The 21,556-nt window shown below is 41.0% G+C and overlaps 2 protein-coding genes across 2 annotated transcripts in view; one reads left to right on the forward strand and one right to left on the reverse strand.

Annotated features, from left to right (window-relative positions):
* The window catches only part of ifi35 (interferon-induced protein 35), a 6,456-nt gene extending 36 nt beyond the window's left edge, over positions 1–6,420 (forward strand). Inside the window, exons 1-10 of the mRNA XM_017460593.3 lie at positions 1–57; positions 1,080–1,104; positions 1,204–1,278; positions 1,370–1,528; positions 2,269–2,385; positions 2,512–2,656; positions 2,906–3,012; positions 4,725–4,911; positions 5,236–5,345; positions 5,770–6,420. The exon at positions 1–57 is cut by the window's left edge and continues 36 nt beyond it. Coding sequence (XP_017316082.1) covers positions 1,090–1,104; positions 1,204–1,278; positions 1,370–1,528; positions 2,269–2,385; positions 2,512–2,656; positions 2,906–3,012; positions 4,725–4,911; positions 5,236–5,345; positions 5,770–5,970 — 1,116 coding nt within the window. The 5' untranslated portion in view covers positions 1–57; positions 1,080–1,089 and the 3' untranslated portion in view covers positions 5,971–6,420. The remainder of the gene's footprint in view (positions 58–1,079; positions 1,105–1,203; positions 1,279–1,369; positions 1,529–2,268; positions 2,386–2,511; positions 2,657–2,905; positions 3,013–4,724; positions 4,912–5,235; positions 5,346–5,769) is intronic.
* A 1,945-nt stretch (positions 6,421–8,365) lies between these two features.
* On the reverse strand, positions 8,366–20,166 carry bcat2 (branched chain amino-acid transaminase 2, mitochondrial). Its single transcript, XM_017492420.3, has 11 exons — positions 20,068–20,166; positions 18,109–18,183; positions 17,350–17,550; positions 15,672–15,782; positions 15,426–15,545; positions 15,099–15,262; positions 12,755–12,897; positions 11,321–11,406; positions 10,916–11,056; positions 10,145–10,219; positions 8,366–10,036 (listed from the first exon to the last, which is right to left on the reverse strand). Exons 1-11 carry the CDS (start codon positions 20,083–20,085, stop codon positions 9,992–9,994), a joined length of 1,179 nt encoding a protein of 392 aa, XP_017347909.1. The 5' UTR covers positions 20,086–20,166; the 3' UTR covers positions 8,366–9,991.
* Positions 20,167–21,556: the final 1,390 nt, after the last annotated feature.

Genomic DNA, 21,556 nt, shown 5'->3' on the forward strand with positions numbered 1-21,556 from the left:
CCAGCTGAGGAAAGGAAAGTGAAACAAGTTCACAACTGCGTTGCAGCAGGACTGAAGGTGTTGTACACTGTTTTTATATTTGTGTATATATATTTATAAACGAATATAATCGATGACAGGGAGTATAATTATGTAGTTAATCCAAGATATCAATACTGTAAATAATTAGCCGACATTAAGTATGTAAGAGACTTAACAATCTATGCCACTCGTAAGTGAAAGTGTACATGTAAAAGTGAATATTAAAATAATAATAATAATAATAAATAATAATAACGTTTTAGGGGAAGACACTTTTATTGAAATTACTACTTTCTATTGTGACTAATTATTTTATATTGTGGAATGTAACATGTGTTAACTTTTCATGATGTAAATACATTAAACACAGGCCCAGGACTCTTATGATTTCCTGTTTACAACATGCTTAACCTGACATGAGTTTCAAAAAGTAGAATGTATATAATATATATATAGATGTACTATATATAATATATTTATATACGTTAGTGACAAGTTTTGTTAGATGTAATTAAACTAAAGAGATTACCTTAAATGAAATATAAAATGAAAAAGTAATGAATTAATGTTTAATATATATATATATATATATATATATATATATATATATATATATATATATATATATATATATTGATACAAGAAATGGAATATAAATCTAAAAACAAACATCATCTATTATAAATGTAAATGTTATCAAACTGCATAGATGTTTGCTGAGCACAATTCAAGTGTAAGAAAAGCCTCACTGAGGTTGTCAAGGCAACTATTAATAGACAGAAAACTTTGAATTACTTAAATGCTAGTTCAGGATGGCTGACTCGCACGATGCTGTGACCATATTTGTGATATTTTCCGTGTAAACATAAATCATATCACAATAATAATGTAATAATTACTTATGTTCATTATATGATTTGTGTTTACAGTGGAAATATCCCAAACCGTGATTGGTTTATTTGCAGACACGCACCAGTATCTTCTTTGTTTATGTAAAATATGAAAACATACTGTGTATAATCTAAGCACCTACCTGCACTCCTGCCGTTTTTCTACAGGTTGTACAGGATGTATTCAGATGAGGTAAGATATGAAAGATTGTGGAGAACATTTTTTAGTAAAAACAAAACAAAACAAACGTGTCTGTAATCTCTGCTGTTCATGTTGAACCTGTTGTTTCAGGATTTCTCTCTGGTCTCCGATGACGACCCGTCACTCAAACTTAAATCTATTCAAAGCAACATCGACAAGTTGAAGGTGCAGCTCCTACAGAAAGCATCTTTCAGTTCGCCGTAATCCCATCACTTCGAACGCAAGCTCACATGATTGTGTGTTTAAATGTCCACAGGCAGAGCACGTTGCCCTGTTGAAGGACCAGATGATGCTCATTGAAGCCAAAACCAGTAACCAGCAGTTCACCCAGGAGTTCCAGCAGCGAACCGATGCTATGAGAAAGCGTCTGGAGGACGAGAAGATATTCCAAGCCAAGGCATTGAAGAAAGAACAGGTCGGAGAACCCTCCACCGTGTGAACACTGACTGCACGAGAAATAATACCCTTATGATAGCGTTAATTTTACAACAGTGATGAACATCCCGATTCACTTTAGCGATTCGATTCTTTCTCACACCTGTTCAAGTGAATCACATGTTGAATTTTGATTCGTTTGATTTGCGGTTCAGAATAGCGTGGAAAAGATTACAGTACATCTACATTTCAGGAATCAGAAATAATTTTATTTGCCAAGAAATGTTTCACCTGCAAGGAATGTGAATATAGAAAATTAATCCACACCTTCTGAATAATCAGAATCGGGCAAACATTGTTTTAGTGTATAGATAAAAAAAGAAAAACAGCTTTCATTAATGACTGCCTGCAAGGTATTTCACGTAAAAGACACCTGATCGTCATCCCATTGATTGAGCACACCTGACTCTAATTTCACGTTTAAATGAACTGCTAATCCTAGACGTTCACATACGTTCGCCGCTCACAGACATGTGACATTGGATCGTTTTCCTCAACAAATAAATGACCAAGTGTAATAATTTCTGTCCTGTTTGTTTAATTGAGTTCTTTGTCTACTTTTAGGACTTGTGTGAACATCCGATGATGTTTTAGATCGTATTTATGCAGATATGTGGAAAATTCGAAAGGGTTTGCAAACTTTCAAGCACCTCTGTACGTTATGTACCAAAGTAATGTCGTGTATTAACTATCACCTTCTGACGTTTCCTCTCCATGTAGGAAAAACTGGCAGATCTGAAAAAGGAGGAGAGCAACCTGAGTATAGAGCTTCTGAAGATCAAGCAGGAGTTGGACGTAATGGACGAAACCCACCAGAGCTTGAAAGAGCAGACTGAGGTTCGGGGACGTTTCAGAGCAAATAATAAGAGACAGTAATGATTTATTGACGCATGTTGTAGATGTACAGGGAAGAAGAATACTAATGTCCTGAATTCAGATTCTAAAAACCAGTGGGTTCTTTAGGTGTCCACTGCGGTGCCGGAGAAGAAGGTCGTATTTAACGGCGAGATGGCTGAAGGAGCTGATGCACTGAGCTTTGATGTAAAACCTCACATCGTGTACCCCATGGAGGGAGGCACGGCGTTTATCACCTTCGAGGAGGAAGAAGGTGTGAAGAGTTCACTTCACTTCAAGTCACTCATCGGATCTTTAAATGAACGCATAATAGCTATTGTATAATTGTGTGTGTGTGTGTGTGTGTGTGTGTGTGTGTGTGTGTGTGTGTCTGTCTGTCTGTCTCTCTCTCTGTGTGTGTGTGTGTGTGTGTGTGTGTGTGTGTGTGTGTGTGTGTGTGTGTGTGTGTGTGTGTGTGTGTGTGTGTGTGTGTGTGTGTGTGTGTGTGTGTTTCGCTCCTCAGTTGCTGAAAAGATCTTGGCTCTGAAGGACCACACAGTGCACCTCGGGGAGTGTAGCATCACCGTGCGGGCCGAGCCGGTGCAGTTTCTCGTACCAGACCGTGTTGAGGTACGTCACAAGATCTCTGCATTTAAAAATGTTTCAGCAAAAAAAATAAAAAATCGAACACAAACCCCCCCCCAAATTCTCCAAACATAGTCGAGCCAATGTGTGCGATGTTTGGTCCTTCTTTACTTCTGCACTTGATCTCTGATCCTAATGGAAATCTGTCTAACCCACCAGCTTTTATTCTTCATCGATATCTTCAGTGATGACACGCTGATACTCATTTACTGTCGTCTACAACAGCGTTTCTCAACTGGGGACCCCTAGTGGTCCGTGGCGTAATTGCAGGGGGTCTGTGGGAAATTTTTTAAATGTTTAAATAATATATATTCTTTATTAAATCAAAATATATGCAAATATATCATACACCCATCAAATGTAAGAACAATTTAACATATGTTCATAGGGGAAACCTATGAGTGGTAGACAAGTTCAAGTGTCGCATTGACAGATAAAATAAACAAAAGATCATTCAGGGAATCTAATTAAATGTCACGCCTACAATAAAATGTAAAAAAATAATAATAATAATAATAAAATCTTAAAATGTCCAATGTTAATATTATTCATGTTAAATATTAATAAAATAAATAACATATATAGAAATGACTGTTAAATGTATAGCCTGTAACTGTTGTGAATTGTTATTACGACTTCCTGAAATCGCGATTACGACTTCCCGACATGTAAAAACGAGTTCCCGAAATCGTCAATACGGACTTCCGACATCGTAATTAAGACTTCCCGAGATCGTAATTACGACTTTCCGACTCATAAATACGAACTTCCAACACAGTAATTACGACTTCCCGACATGTAAAAACGAGTTCCCGACATCGTAAATACGATTTCTCGACATCGTAAATACGACTTCCGATATCATAAATATGACTTCTTGACTCGTAAATACGAACTTCCCAACATTGTAATTACGACTTCCTGACTACGTGAATATGACTTCCCGAATCCGTGAATATGACTCCCTGATTCCGTGAATATGACTTCCTGACTCCGTGAATATGACTTCCCGAGTCGTAATTACGACTTCCCGACTTCGTGAATACGACTTCCCGACTCGTAAATACGACTTCCCGACTCGTAAATACGACTTCCTGACTCGTAAATACGACTTCCCGACATCGTAATTATGAATTCCCGACTCGTAAATACGAACTTCCCAGGAGGACCTGAATGCACTGTAAATCATGAATACACAGATGTAGTGGCATTGTGTTCCAAAAAAACAAACAAAAAACCCCCCCCATGAGCTGAACTTTGGCACGTAGCTAAACACTAGAACGTTATCAACGCTGCCGTCTTAGACATCACTATTCATTTCTAGTACAATTTAATATCCGCCTACCACATAGGCTCCGCCTCCCAGCGTTTAATGTTGGACTTGTGGTGCATCGTGGAATCGATACTAACTTTCAAAAGCTATTTCACAAGTAAACATTCAAAAATGGATTTTTGCGTATCTTTAACTGGAAGCATGAAGACGAGGACAAATGTTTTACAGAAAAGGTCGTGGCTGAGATATTATGTGACTTCTATTACGTGTTATGTTACAGTAGCTACATTACAATTAGAATTATCTCCAGTGCAGAACTTCTCTCACCAAACACGGCTTGCCCGATCGACTACGTTTGCGGCGAAGGGAAAAATTGTTTAAATCTCATTTTCTTCAAATCTTTCTCACGCTCTTTTCGCTTTAGATGGACACTCAAGTTTGTCCTCACCGCATCCTGGTCTCCAACCTGCCCAAGAAAGAGCGTGTGGATCGCATCCTGGACAAGCTGGAGATTCATTTCTCCAAGACGAGAAACGGAGGAGGCGAGGTGGACGAAGTAGTCATGCTGGAAGATTCTGGCAACGTGGTCATCAAATTCCTAGACGACAACAGTGTGTATATATATATATATGTATATATATATGTGTGTGTGTATATAATACGACATGGCAGGGGCGGCGGTTGCACCGTTGTGCCCTTGAGCAAGGCTTTTAACCTTCTCTGCTCCAAGAGCACCGTATCACGGCCGACCCTGTGCTCCGACCCCCAACTTCCTAACAAGCTGGGATATACAAAGAAAAGAATGTCACTGTTTCTGCTGTAGATTTTGGTGGATTGTTAGGAATTTTGAAGTAAAATATGAACTAAGTTGGGATTTGGTGAACGGGTGAATGTCTCTGGGTACATAACCACAGCGTCTCGTTCTCTTCCCCTAGTTGCCAAGGGTCTTACAGATAAACAGATGCATGAGGTTGAGATGGACAGAGGAAAGAGATGCAAGATAAAGGTCACGCCCTTTCTCAACGGCGAGATCACGCTTCTCAAGGTGAGAGGAACTTTACACCTGGTTACTTGACTATCACTGATTAGGCAGGTAGACTTCCATTACTACCTCAGACCTACCAGGGTTTTTTTTTTTTAGTGTAGGAATTTCAATATCAGTTCGAGATTTAATCTCCTAATTTAGCGTTAGTAATCTCTCATCTTAGCTGGATTTTCCTGCTTGAAAGATGCACCGACGCGGAGCCTTCACATCCTGTCGTGGTTACTGTAGAACGTTCGGCGTTCCACATGAAAATGAAACCGACTCTAGCGGCGTGCGCGCGACTTGGCTAACGTTAGACGCGTGCAGTACGTAGCTAACGTCGCAGCAGACCGACAGTAAAAATATCGGCCGTGTAGAACTATTTCATTTCAATCCACAATGGTTAGAACGTCTCACCTTTCCTGTACCGTAATTCCGTCCTCAGACATGTAACACGACCTGCTCTAAGACCGTGCTGCTGACAGGAATCCCCGCCGTGATGGACAAGGACAACCTGCAGGACCTGCTGGAGATCCACTTCCAGAAATCCGCCAACAGCGGAGGAGAAGTGGACGCGATCGTCTACAACCCGCTGGGCGAGAGAACCCTTGCCGTGTTCGAAGAGGACACGTCCAAACCGGAGTAGAACCATTAAAGTGGACCGAGATGGATCAATCCGACGCTGATATTCGGGAGTTACGTAACGGAGGTCTTTCCTCTAGATGTGTGCCAAACCTAATACTTACTTGATTTATGATGACAATATTTCTTTAAAAATTCCAAATTACTGCTCATTTACCTGCATATACCTGTATCTAAGTGGACCTTGTTGGCATCGCTCTCAGGGTGCCATCACTTCTAAGGTTTAGAGTAACAGGGTTGAGTTCTTGAGCACTGAATTAGCAAACGTGCTAAATATTTACGACATATATGACTAGCATCCGTGCTAATGGGACCAAGACATAAAGGAAATTTAAACAATTGACTTAAGCTATGCTTTTTCTTTCAATCTATAATTTGGGTTAAGTGGGTTGTACTTTTCAAAATGACCTCAGTCAATATATCACTGACAATAAAGAAAAAACCAAGGACTTAATTTTCTTCTTCTCATGATCTTCGGGAAATTCAGATGGAAAACGTGTGGGGTTTTTGTTGGTTTTTTTTTGTGGGGGGGTTGTGTGAAATGAAAATGTACATTTTTCATATGCTGTAATGGACAGAGAAATATATGACGTTTCAGGCTTGAATTGTTCTACAAGAATGCAATTTCTGAAGTATTTTAACGATCGTATTTCAAAAACGTCTTAACTTTACATACAAGTGGAACCGCAGTCGCCGAATCACCCTGCAGCAAGCGAACATAGCTAGCTACTCGCTAGCAACTCGCGAACTATGCTGTCTGTGGGGTTTACGCTATGCTAATTATCAGTGTTTCTCACTGGAGGGGTTTTAAATCGTGCTAGCGAACATAACACGATTACAGACGATCCGAAATGAAAAGCTGCTTTTTCTTGTAGCCAACATTTCTCACGTTTTGATTTTTTTGTGCGTGTACGGTGGTGCTTGAAAGTTTGTGTACCCTTTACATTTTTCTGTGTCTGCATCAATACGACCTAAAACATCATTAGATTTTCACACAAGCCCTAAAAGTAAACAAAGAGACTAAACAAATGAGACAAAAATATTATACTCGGCCGCTTATTAATTGAGGAAAATGATCCGATATTACGTATCTGTGAGGGGTAAAAGTATGTGCACCTCCAGGATTATCAGTTTAACCTGAAGGTGAGATTAGAGTCGGGTGTTTCCGGTCAGTGGGATGATGATGATTAGATGCGAGTGAGCGAGCGATCTGTTTTATTTAAAGAACAGAACAGATCTATTAAAGTCTGATCTTCACAACACGTGTTTGTGGGAGTGTACCATGGCACGGACGAAGGAGACTTCTGAGGACCTCAGGGAAGAGTTGTTGATGTTCATCAGGTTGGAAAAGGTCACAGAGTCCTCTCTGAAGAGTTTGGACTCCACCGAGCTACAGTCAGACAGATTGTGTACAAATGGAGGGAATTTAAGACCACTGTTCCCCTCCACAGGAGTGGAGACCAACGAAGATCTCTCCAAGAGCAAGACGTGTAATAGTCCACGAGGTCACTGAGGAATTCGGGGTAACTTCTAAACAACTAAAAGGCCTCTCTCACATCAACATTAGAAAATGTTCAGGAGTCCATCATCAGGAGAACTCTGAACAACAACGGTGTGCATGGCAGGGTCGCGAGGAGAATATTCACTGCTCTCCACAAAGATTTTTTTTTTTTGTTTGTATTATAGATATCTATCTATCTATCAATCTATCTATCTCCATCTCTGTTCAAAAGTTTAGACACACCCATTCTTCCACATTTTAGAATAATAATAAAATCATTAAAACTCCAGAGTAACACAAATGGAACTATGGGAATTACATGGTGATAAAAAAATTAAAGTATTTTATCATCTTCAAAGTCCACGCCCTTTTCGAGCGATTTCTTGAGGAATTTCCCCGAGATGCTTTTTAAACAGTATGAAAAGGGAGTTCCCACCGACGCCGGACTCTTATCGGCTGCTTTTTGGAATATTTCCCTCCGAATCGTCCGTTTAAAAAGGTATTTTTGTAAATAAAATGTTCGTTTTCCAATGAAAGAAACGAACACGTCGGCACGATTATATTTTTATCCACGACACCGATTTCACACGTTTAATCACACGCCTTCAGAGCAAGAGGCTTTTAAGATCGTGAGATACGTTTCAGTCGAGCGTCCACAAACTTTTGACCAGTAGTGTACATTTTCTTATAAATATATAATGTTATTTATTTATATATATATATATATATATATATATATATATATATATATATATATATATATATATATATATATATATATATATTTTTTTTTTCTACATGGAACTGATTTAAAACAGAAACTAAATACAGAACTGTGACGTGAATATTGAAGAACACAAGCGGTTATATTTACAACAGAAATAATAAAACAACCTCATACTTTTATATACTTTTATTGTAAAAGCAAGATGAATAGTAACAGCCGACCATCCCGAATCGCTCGCAGCACACACACACCCCCCATACAGAACGTCAAAATAAAGGTCTTAATGCAGAACCACATGCAAAATGAACATAAACCGGTCTAACGTCCATCAGGCACTTGGGAGAAAGATGATGAGTCGGATAAAAGGAAAATAAACACAAAAAAATAGAGTTTCAATCAGATTGTAACATGTAGAGTAAGCTAGTGGAGTGATGTTCTACAAGTATGAAGGACTTATGTAGCTAAATCTCATCATCTCCACATTTTAGAGCAGAGGTCATGGAGTGCCTTTTTGAGATTCAACCTCCACAAATGCATTTGAAAGCTGCAGTTTCTCTCTCGTGAACCTTCATCACAATGTTTTCCTTTTGCATTAATGATATCACAAAAAACTTCCATATAAATATTTTCAACATATATATATCTATATAATCCATATAGTGCGTCTCTGAATGAACGGTAGTGATAATCTGGTGTCCTGTCCTCAAACACACTCTCATGAACGTTTCAAATTAAAAAAAAAAAAAAAAAAAAAAAAAAAAAAAAAAAAAAAAAAAAAAGGACAACGACACTCACCTCCTACTCTTTGTTCAGTTCATTGTTTTGCTGATGCACGTTTACACCACATGAAGATTTGTTTCGCTGGCTACAATATCTATAAAAGTACGTACGCTCCAGAATCGCCACCCTTCATTTGGTCACTGTACACACCCCGAAAAAAAAAGAGCAAAAATGATTGATAATTATATTATTGACACCCTTGAGGCATATTTTAATGAATTCTCGCCATAGCAAGGTGCCAATAATTTTGGAGAGGGTGGGGGGTGTTGGTGAGAAGGAGTGTATAGTGCTTTATTTAAACATTTTCCCTGACCCGATCACAATGTTCCAGTAGCGTTACTCTCAAAACATCACTGGGAGATTTATTATTATTTTTTATAGATACGTTTACTTACTCATGAAGGGTGCCAATATTTGGGAGCACACCGTATGCTGCCTCTGAAATTTCTCAACACTTATTTCTCTTCAGTCACACATTTACAAGACATCAAAAACAGATTTTAAACTATTATTATTATTATTATTATTATTATTATTATTACTACTACTACTAATAATAATAATAAACAATAACAACCCCCCCAAAACACAAGTAATCAGTAACTGTTCTACAAGTACACGATCTGAAGATTATTGCACCGTACGATATTTCTACAAACATCATTTGCATAAAATGTGCTTCGGATTTTTCACCTCACGGCCGCTATACTGCTACACAACACTACGCACTATCGAGGACTGATCAATTTATTATAAAAAAAAGATCATTCATTTCCATCAGAACAAACAAACACTCGCGTGTGTTGGAGGTGTCATGGTGGAGGTTGGGGTTTTTTTTCCCCCCTTACCAGTTTATCGGTGACGGGTTTCCAATGGACGGTTCACTGTGTGGTTACTTCAGAACAATAAAGCTGTTTTTAGTCCCTACACACGACACAAGACAAAACAAAGCTACAGTAGGAACCGTGAGAAGCGGGCAGTCTGGAGGACCCACGGTTCCGGAGGAGCGGCGTCCGATCAGGCGACGATGACTGGCGCCCAGTCGCTCCTCGAGCGTCCGTACTGCGAGTAGAGGAAAGAAAAAAACACAAATCGCAGGATGGAACCAAACGAGTCCGTGCAGTGAGTGAGTGAGAGAGTGAGAGAGTGAGAGAGAGAGTGGTGACCTACCTGGATATCAGTGAGCTCCTTGTAGAACCTGGTGGCGAGATCAGGCCCGTTCTTCATGGTCGGGATTTCAAAATGCTAATCGAGAGAGTAATGAATAAAGCTGAAACAAAACCCTTATGTACATGTGAACGGTTCGGTATTTTGTCAAAATTCACTGACGAGAAGTCTGAGAAGCAACCCAGAGGCCAAGGGTAACTCAAAGAGCTAGAGAGGTCCAGATGGGAAAAATTTTTCACGTCACAGGACATCCGCAGCCTGGACCTCCACAAAGCTGGGTTTTATACAAGAAACTAAAGCCATTATTGAAAAAAAAATTAAAATAAAATAAAATAAATCAACCCCCCCCTGTTGGAGACTTAGCAAACATGAGGATAAAGGTTCTGTCCTCTAATGAGACCAAAATCAAACAGTCTGACCTCAGCAGAGTGGCAACATCACCCTGAGAACACTTAGAGTATACGCATGGTGGTGGGAGCGTCATGTTCAGCAAAATCCTTGGCCACTTGGTTGCGTCTCTGACTAATCCCCTCTTTACCCGATCACCGACTCGTCACATTCGTTTCATTTTGCTCCAATTTAAAAAACGGTGGTGCGACGTGACAAATCGCATACGGTGCATTTAATACTCAAAACACAAAAACAACCAATAAAAATAATCCCGAGGAAAACGTCGTGAACCTGCACGTCAGCCGACTCGATTATAATACGCTGCCTGCTTTCTAACACGACGGCGGTTTGAGTCGCGTTGATTAAGTGCGTGAGGTCTTTTACCTGTCCTTTATAGAGCAGGCTGCCGACGGGACACACCACACACGCCGTCCCCGCTCCAAACGCCTCCAACACCCGTCCTCCTTTCAGGGCGTCCAGCAGCTCCGTCATGACCAGGGTCCGCTCCGTCACCTTGAACTCACCCTATACGAGATTAATCAATTCAACCGTAACAGGACCTTAATAAGGACCTTCATAATGGATTAATATTCTTTAACTGGGCATTTCAACAGCTAGTGATGCAAGTTGTGATATCAATCATAAGCAATAAATAAAATAAATATTTAATGCGCAAGAGCGTAAGCAGGAAAATGAACAAACAATTTTGAAGCCGCGGTAAGGTTGTGTGGAATTTCCATTACGCTGTATAATATACATTATATATTGCCCCACCCGCCACACACTTACCCACTGTCTGGCCAGGTCCAGAAGAGACTGTCTGGTGACTCCGGGGAGAATGATGCCATCTAGTGGAGGAGTGACCAGTTCTCGTTCTGCAGACGGACAAAGCGTCTCTTTAAAGATCATTTTGAAATACAAACCAGAACCTACACGACTCTTATAGTTAACAAAACCTAGTGAATGATAATCAGATCTTTCCAACAGGCAGAAACAAGGTTTCCACAAAAGGTAATACCTCCTAATAATCAGATTGTTAAACCGTTTGCATTGACTCCGCCCTGTATTAACACTTCTAGCTAGACCCGCCCCAAATTACATTACAAGACAAAACCCCAGGTGTTTTACTTTGAAAGACGCAATCCTCCGCTGTTACGCACTAAAACACTCGTGCTGTGATGTATAGGAAAATAATCAGCGACAGGGCGGCGTGACGATGAGACTGTGTGACAGCCGCTGGTATAGAACACTCAATCAGCACCTTCTTTCCGATCAGAAGCCAGAATTTAACGGCGCTGTGGTGTAAAATAACTACAGTCGACGGATGTGTGTGGCAGCAGTCGAGCTTCTTAACAAAAAGCTTTTCACTCTTCTTTGCATCGCCTAGTAACAGGGACATGTCCCACACACATTTGTGTAAGTGTTCGGGTTTTAATTAAGTCAGAAAGTTAATAATGTGCGATGCCTGGCCTTTTTCTGCTATTAGTGTGTGTTCCACTACTTCCACCAGTAAAAATTGTTATATATATATAAAAAAAAAAAATCATGCGCAGGATGGTGTGTGCTGCTGTGAATTTATTTATTTTTTTTTAAACTTTAAGGCTGTTGAACATTTGTGTCGTCTACCAAAGTCTTAGCGACTTGAATCCAAGGAACCCCGTGTGTAAATCTCCAAGGAAATGTACTGACACACACACACACACACACGTATATAAAGATGTCGATATATATAGTTTTATACCCCTCTACTGCTATATTGTCTTTTGTTTTTGTCTGCTGCTGCAACACTGGGAATTTTCCACCTGGGAATAATTAGATGTTATCTTATCTCTTATATTAACTTACACACACACTCACACTCACACCACTTAGTGCTGCGTTTACTCCATTGACAAAGGGGCAGGTGTGTGTGCGTGGGTGAGTGTGTGTATGTACAGCTGAAAAACAAACTCGTACACAGTATTTCTTTGCCATAAAATTGATGTGTTCAGGTTTCTTGATCATTATTAAAGGAATGAGATGAAGTGCGTTAGAGACTGAAACAGTGCAGAGAATATCAGATGTTTTGGGGGTTGATGTAACCATTGGTTTTCCCGAAAACATGTTCCAGGTCTGGAACTCCAAACTTCTATTCCAGACCCATGAAAGAATCCTGATACATGTGTACATGTTCTATAAGAGAGAGAGAGAGGAAAAAAAAGAAAAGAAAATAAAGCCCCTCACCTCCTTTCTCATTGGTCCAGTAGATGAAGAGGTTCATGGTGCCGACCTCTGTGATCTCCTCGTTGCCTCCGTACAGCCACAGCACCTGCTGACAGCCCTGCTTCACCGCCTCGCTCTGGATGGCTATGGTAGGCCCATAGTTACTGAAACACACACACACACACACACACCATGAAAATGACAAACTGCATGCTTAAGTCCCTATTTAATCTCTCTGATCAAACATAAGCAATAAAAGTAAACACCAACAACAGCTTTAACCAATGTACATGACGAATATGATTAAATCCTAATGTGACACTGTGCGTCTGATCCGATTATTTTATCATGCTTACAACACCAACAACCTGCTTAAGTACAAGACTGGAATCGTGCACAAATAAGACACGCCTCTGTTTTACACCAAAAGTAAACAAAAACAAACAAACAAACAAACAAACATACTTCATTCCTCTCACGTAAATTTCTGAATAGCTAGCGCACGGCCATGGAGGACTAAAGCGCCGCTGCATTCTGTCTTTATTTATCAGGGCCTAAATAACAATTGTGTGCTCCTCACCAACTTCTATAAACAAACATATACACTCTGGTGACAACAACAGATTGCAATATATAGTCGACCCTCCCCCCCAAAAAAACAAAGGACGGAATTGAAGGAGGGTGTACCCCCCCTCCCCCCATGACTTTATATCCAAATTGCGAGATATTTTGGATTCTCCCAGATGTCCAGGAAGAGACGTGAATCGTGTGGCACTTTATAATTATTGATTGAGATATATATATATATATATATATATATATATATATATATATATATATATATATATATATATATATATATAAATATAAATAAATAAATAAATAAATGAATAAATAAATGAATAAATAAATAAATAAATAGAGTGAACGTGTATTATTCCTGCGTACTGAAAACTACAGCTACAACAAACGACTGATTTTTATAACTGAATAAACTAGACATGGAACTTCATCCTCTTTTTGTTTTTTTTACCCCTCCCCTTCACCCCCACGCCTTAGTTAAACTCTCACACACTGTAAATAAAATATAATCAAGTATAAATATAATAAAACCAATCATAAAAGAAAATACACAGTCAAGGCTTTTTAATATGGAAACATTCAAGAAATACAAATCCATTTCCTAAGCTGTTTGTTACAGGATCTGAGGTGTTTATCGGATTTATCATTTTATATCCGGACTATAAATAATAGTTCACGGAATTTGAGGCTAAATAAAGTATTTCACATCTTTTCCAACATCCCACAAACATCCAGCTCTGTCTCCGTGGGAGAGAGGGGTTAATCCTGGGTAATCCTCCTCACTCAGAACGCTTCACAGCGCTTTAGTTTTAATCACGGGGAAGGGTTAGTTCAGCTCTGGGTTACTGATCAGAAGGTCATGAGTTCAAATCCCAGCAATGCTAAGCTGACACTGCTGGGCCCGTGGGCAAGGCCCTTAACCCTCAACTGCTCTGTTGCATAAATGAGATAATAAGTCACTCTGGATAAGGGCATCTGCCAAATACTGTAAATGTAAATATGAAAGGGGGGGGGGGGGGGGGGGGGCTGCATCAGACTTCTACTTTACTGAGTGCTGACATCCAAGGTGTCTGAGCAACGTGCAAATTTTTCCAATAAAATAAACAAAACAACCACAAAAAATAATGAAATAAATGAATAGGCAAAAAAAAAAGACAACAGCCAGAAAATGACCGTATAAAAAAGATGGACATAGAAAAAAAGAGCCTGCTCAGAAATAAATAAATAAATAAATAAAAAAATAAATAAATAAATAAAAAAAAAAGTCAGCAATTAGGCAAAAGGATCAAAAGTCAGAAATGGAGGAGGAAAAAAAAGGCGGGGGGGGGGGGGGCGCACAGAATAAAGAAAGCATGAATAAACAAAAATAAAATGCATTTCTGATTGAAATAAAAAAAGAAAAAGAAAAGAAAAGCACAGAGTGTTGGGAGATAAAGTATGTCAGAAACATAAAAAAAATTAAAATAAATAAAAAGTACATAACTAAAAAAAGGGCAGTCAAATAAATAATCTATTTATGCCCTTTTTTTAAAGCATGGAAATGGCCAAAAAATGGAAAAATAAGACAAAACATTTAAATTCTGTAGTAAATTTAGAAAATGTGTAAATTTAGACTCTCCCAGCCTGTTACGGTGTAAGAGTGCAGAGTGAAATGAATCATTCTTTGTGTTCATTAAACAGAAAAAGAAATCTACTTTATTTAACGTCAAGTGAAGAACGCTGAAATAAAATAAAAAAAAAGATTATTTTAAATAGATGATTAAAAATATTTTTTGGCTCCGACCTGCCCATCTTGTACGCTCCGACTCCGCCCCTGCAGGCTCGCACGAAGCGAGGATCCGCCAGCAGGGATACGGGACTGAAGGCTCCCGTGGTGAAGTACGGCCCCACCGGCCCCACGATGACAAACAGGAGGGCGTGGCCTGGTTTGGACACGCCCAAAGAAGGCTGAACCAATCGACCGGAGACGAGAGAATCGAAAGGGTCAGTAGCATAGCAGACGCGATCCGATAATCGCTTTACAACACGCGAAGTACAGTTACGTAACGCTGCTAACAGCTTCGCTGTGATGATATATCGATATCCATGTGCGTCAGTATGAACTTCTCACCTCGGTGCCGATGAAGGTGGGTCTGATGTAAAGGCTGGCGTCGGTGGAGTACGGAACCCACTCGTGGTCCAGCTCGATCAGCTTCTTTATGCACTCCAGCAGCTCGTGCTTATCAAACAGCTGCAGAGAGACGAGAACATGTGGAAATGAAAACACTGCTGAGGTACTCTTCCTCTTTATTTCCAATGTGTGTGTGTGTGTGTGTGTGTGTGTGTGTGTGAGAGAGAGTGAGAGTGAGTGACTCACAGGTAGGCAGCAGCGGTCTGCACTGCGATACATGCGCTCCATGTTCAGCATGGGCCGGAACAGACGAACCTGATTATCCACTCCACGGAATGCCTTCATCCCCTCAAACAGCTGAAGACCCCACACACACACACACACACACACACACACACAGACGGTACAGAGTACAGAAAGAGAAACATGAGATGCAAGAGGATGTGACAAATCCAGTCTACACCCTATATAAATCATACAGTGGTGCTTGAAAGTTTGTGACCCCTTCAAAACTTTCTATACTGTACATCTGCATAAATACGACCTTAAAACATCAAAAATGTCCACACAAGTCCTAAAAGTGGATAAAGAGAACTCAAGTCAACAAACGAGACGAAAATGTTACACTCGGTCGTTTATTTATTGCAGAAAATGATCCAGAATTAGAACCCAAATTCGAAAGGGTTCACAAACTTTCGAGCACCACCGTAACCTATATCACGCTTAAGAAATACATTATGAAATAGTACACGTAACGAGACACGCGCTGACGCACGACGAGTGCGCGGTGCGTGCGGTCCAACGTTTCTTCAGTTCCCTGCTCAGGACATTAGTTCCTACATAATTAATTCCCATTCACGTTTCCAAACACGGAAATAAATCTTCGAACCGTGGTTTCGTCTTATGCTGTAAAATACGACTTCTCGATAAACGTGTAGAGACGTTAAGAAGACAAATGAGGTTCGGAAGGAAGGAGCGAAGACCGTTGGAGTCTCTAGTGAGTGCACGTACGGTACCGTGACCTCCGAAACTATACGAGCTCAGGTGTGAAGCATGGTGGCGGTAGCGTCACGGCTTGGGTTTGCACGGCTGCGTCGGGAACAGGCTCGATAATCTTTATTGATGATGGAACTCATGATGAAGAATGAATTCAGATGTTTACAGGAACATTTGGTCTGACGATTTACAGAGTAACGCATCCAGATTACTCAGGAAGTAAGGAACTTCATTATGCAGCAGACGACGATCCAAAACACGCTGACAACTCAACTAAATACTTGATCAGGGGGAAAAGTGGAAGGTTTTAGACTGGCCGAGTCAATCACCCAACTGAGAGTGAAGAACAAACCATCAGTTTGATGTCAGCGAGTCGCAGACTTGATGCAGTCATCACAAGCAAGGGATATGCAACCAAATATTCAAGCCTTAGCTGTTCCTATACTTTTGCTCACCTACAAGAGGATCTATGTTTTAAGTTTAACACGTCTAGCTGTAAATACCAGGAAACGAAAGCTGAAATCTTAACCTCTCGTCTCATCTCAATCATCTTTTGATCTCAAACCCAAATGTCTTTGGTGTAGAGCATGAATAAATGAACTGGCCTCACCGTTCCAATAGTTTTGGAGTGGACTGTATCTAGAACGGTTAGCTTACATTGCTAATCTAATCTGAGAAGGAAGTTAGTACGAATAACATGGAAATTAAACTTAAATTTTAATCGTATAGTTGGCTGTAGTGCGTGTATATTTTGGCCACGCCCACAAGCGATCACATTTTATCCACTTTTTTTTATTTTATTTATTTATTTATTTTTATATAAAGTATTTTCTCCAACTATGTTGTGATATTTTTATATGTCATCTTTAAACTAAAAACAGTGAACATGTAAATGGCGCACTTATGTGTCGTGAATAAATAATGGCACCTCGATGGAGTAGTGCAGGGCGGAGGACGCCGGGTGGAGAGACAGGTTTTGGAAGGGTTTAATCTGAGGAGCTTCCCATCCTCCTTTCTCCGTCCAGTTCACAGTCAACATGTGATCGGAAAAAAACTTCCCAAAGCCCAGGGAGGATGGGTCGGGCTTGGGGTTCGGTGTCCGGCTCTTCTCGATGGTCAGATCTGCAGCCTGTTAGGGGGAGAGATGGGGAGAAACAAAAAAAAGAAAGAGAAAGAGAGAGAGAGAGAGAGAGAGAGAGAGAGAGAGAGAGAGAGAGAGAGAGAGAGACGACAAAAGACAGGGAGGTGGGAGTGAAAGCAGATATGTGGAAGGACAGACAGGTGGTTTTTAATTTTAATTCATCATGGCCGATTGAGCATGCATGAGACAAACAAATTCATTGAAAATTTTTATCAAATTATGAGCAGTGCGTGAGGAGAAAGGAGAAAGTGCTGCATAGTGTGAAAGAGGGAAGAAAGAAAGAAAGAAAGAAAAAAAAAAAAGTCAGAGAAAATCCACTACAGCTCACTTCAAACAGCTCGGGGACACAACCAATACAACAGAAACCCCACCCAAGTTAAACCAGACAGTGAGAACGGATTAACAGCGCGGTCTCAGCTCATAAACCCACGCAAGAGCACCGTCATGCACATTCCTCCACCGGCAGGGCGTGACCGAGAATGAGACGGAGCCCGAGCCGAAGGATCGAGTTACATCTCCGTTCCTCGGGTTTGCTGAGAAAGTTACCTTGAAAGAGGAGCTGGCGAAGCGCAGGGATCCCAAACGCACGGGGAGAGGCTGCAGGAAACGTCCACATAATGCCTGAGAGAGAGAGAGAGAGAGAGAGAGAGAGAGAGAGAGAGAGAGAGAGAGAGAGAGAGAGAGAGAGAAAAAATGCAGAAAATGTGAGACAACACATTGTTCAGATGAAGTAATGCATAATAACTGCCTTTCACAGTCAAGGTGACTCGTAGTGTTTGTGTTACTGGCATTAAAGGCAGGTTACATGGCATGAGGGTCAGGCATTAGCAGTCACATGCCACTTCCTAGAATTTAGTGTGCATTTTAATCAGTGTGTGTGTCATTTTACCCCTACAACCAATCCCCGCTCAGCACGACTGTCCCCTACAACCAATCCCCGCTCAGCACGACTGTCCCCTACAACCAATCCCCGCTCAGCACGACTGTCCCCTACAACCAATCCCCGCTCAGCACGACTGTCCCCTACAACCAATCCCCGCTCAGCACGACTGTCCCCTACAACCAATCCCCGCTCAGCACGACTGTCCCCTACAACCAATCCCCGCTCAGCACGACTGTCCCCTACAACCAATCCCCGCTCAGCACGACTGTCCCCTACAACCAATCCCCGCTCAGCACGACTGTCCCCTACAACCAATCCCCGCTCAGCACGACTGTCCCCTACAACCAATCCCCGCTCAGCACGACTGTCCCCTACAACCAATCCCCGCTCAGCACGACTGTCCCCTACAACCAACCACTGATCACCACTGTCCCAGATGACCAATTACTGACCACTATCCTTCTTTCCAACCAATCAGGGATTGGCATTGTTCTCTATGACAAATCATGGATCACCTACACCCCTGTGCACAATCGCTGATTATTGTTTTTTCCTGACAACCAATCAGTGATCATCACAGCTTGACCCTCCCACCCACATCTTTGTTCTTGGACTTAAATTCACTTCTTGGTGATATTTACAGTAATAACAGGGATTTGTTTAATCTGTACCCCTTCCCTCAATGTCTGTTCCCCGACTCCTCACAACCACTGCTTTGTTTTGTCTGTGTTGTGAATAAAAGAATTATTTCTGTGGTCACCAAAGGCAACTTCCTTCTATAACAAACACATCGCCATCTATTATCTTCTACTCCGATAAAACTTTACTCGATTCCATGCATTTTAGATTAAGCCTTCCTTCATCACCTAAGAAATTTCGATATGTAAATGAATTCAACCAATATGCAAATTAGTCTGTGACGTCAACCGGGCGACTTTTCTGAACAAGCGTTTTAGTGGCTTTCCCCTGAAACACACAAACAAAACAAAAACCTTAAACACCAACCACCAGAATTTACTAACCGCATGAGAAACTTTTACATTAAAACAAGCATGCAAAAAAAAAATCTATACTTTAATATAAACATAAACGAAGTTCTCTCCTTTCTCCATTTCCTCCTTGGGAAAGTCACGTGATTTTACAAGCCTCGTAATTACTGGTGTGATCTCTAAATTAATTAATAATAATAATTATTATTTTTAAAGAAACCTAAAGTTTAAACTCGAGTTCAGACAAGTTGGCGAGCTGCCACAATCTCACAACTCCGGTTTGTACAAGTGCCAACTTGAAGGAATGCACACACCATCTTCATTCAAAGGGTGCAAAAGAAATATAAATATATATATAAATAAAGATGCACACTTCGCATGTGCAGTTTATTCATGCGTTTTATTTCCACCAGCTCGCGCGGCTGAAAACGCTCCTTAGTTAGTTAGTTAGTTAGTTAGTTAGTTTGTTTGTTTGTTGCATACAGAAATCTCTAAACTCTCAATCTGAGGTTTAAAAATCGCGGGTTGAACTGTGATGAAAGAGACGAGTTTATCTTAAACCACAGCTGTTAATAATTGACACCGGCTGAAGGAGAAGAGACAAGGAGATAACGCAGGTCTGGATGAACTCACCGTCCTCAGGGCCGCCATCACACCGACACTGAACACCTAACTCCGTCCGGCTGGAAACAAACGCGGCTTTCTTAAACGTTCCGGATTTTGTGTGTCTCAAATCGCATTGTAGTGAAGCACTATCTAATAGTGATGGGAAGTTCGGATCATTTTACTGACTCGGATCTTTGAATCTCGTGCAGCAAAATGAACGATTCTTTATTCGAGTCATTTCGTTCATTTCCGCAGAATATAATTAAAATGTATAAATATAATTAAATTCCCCCAAACACATCTAGTACTTATGCAAACGCTCATCAAATTTGGAATAAAAAATAAACTATAGAATAACGCAGTTAGCAGTTAACGCTAGCTAACGCATTGCCGTTCTTCATTGGCGAGGAAAATGTCGTCAGCATAAAGGAGTGTCCGTGGGTGTGGCGTCTGGATGTCTGCTGTTGTCGTGTCCATGCAAGGGACGGACAGAAGAGGTGAAAGTGCAGATTCTTGGTGGATTCCCGCATGACAGCGGACGACGTTTGTGACATCTCGGTAAAGGAGCTGGACCCATCACACGTAAGTCTCTGGTACTTGGTGCAATCTGAGAGCACTCCAGATGAGCTCAAATTCTTTCTTATCCCTCGGGCAGCTTTTCTTCACGAGTCAATCCAATTCTGCGTATCTGCCGCTTTCTTCTTCCAGCTCGGTTGTGTCTTTGGCCTGAACTCGTTTCATCTCTGCAAGCTTCCTCTCATCGATCAGCTTCTACAATCGGTCTTGGATCCATTTCTCCTTCTGGTGTTCTCTTCGCCATCGGGACGATGGTGCTTTGGGTGCACTTGTTTACAGTTTATTTGATGCAATCCCAGAGAACTTCTATATCTTCCACCTCTTCAAGCAGGCTGAAGCGGTTTTGCAGATCCAGACCGAACGCGTCGGCGATGGTGGGGTCCTTGAGCTTCTCTTTGGTGAGGGCTGCCTTTGGTTTCAGAGCTTGAGTTTGATATCCGCTCCGACTAGATAATGATCCGATCCGCTTTTCTGTAGACCCTTGCATCGCGCAAGGACGACCTCCACTTCTGGCTGATGCAGATGAAAGTGATCTCATTCAGAGCGTGTCCATCCGGGGATCCCCACGTCTTCGGTGCTGGAAGTAGGCGTTTCCAACACTTAATCCATCATGTTTGCAGAAGGATATCAGCCGCTCGCCGCTGTCGCTGAAGTGGTCTGAAGATGTGTGGCTCCAATCACACTTTCGAGTCCTCGCCGATCACCACCCAGTTGGGCGTTGAAGTCCACAAGCACTACCTTTAAGTCGTGATCCTGAATGTCATCGAAGGTATCCTGGAGCTGCTTGTAGAATTCCTCTTTTGCTGCGTGCTCTGCACTTTCCGTCAGCGCATATGATTGCACGACTGTTGCTTTGGCGTAGCGATCTGTATTTATCCCGTCCCTAACGGGTTTCCAGCCGATGAGTGCTTTCGCCACTCTTTTGCTTAAGATCAGACCG

Source organism: Ictalurus punctatus, chromosome 2 (assembly GCF_001660625.3).
Source record: "Ictalurus punctatus breed USDA103 chromosome 2, Coco_2.0, whole genome shotgun sequence".
Lineage (NCBI taxonomy): Eukaryota > Metazoa > Chordata > Actinopteri > Siluriformes > Ictaluridae > Ictalurus > Ictalurus punctatus.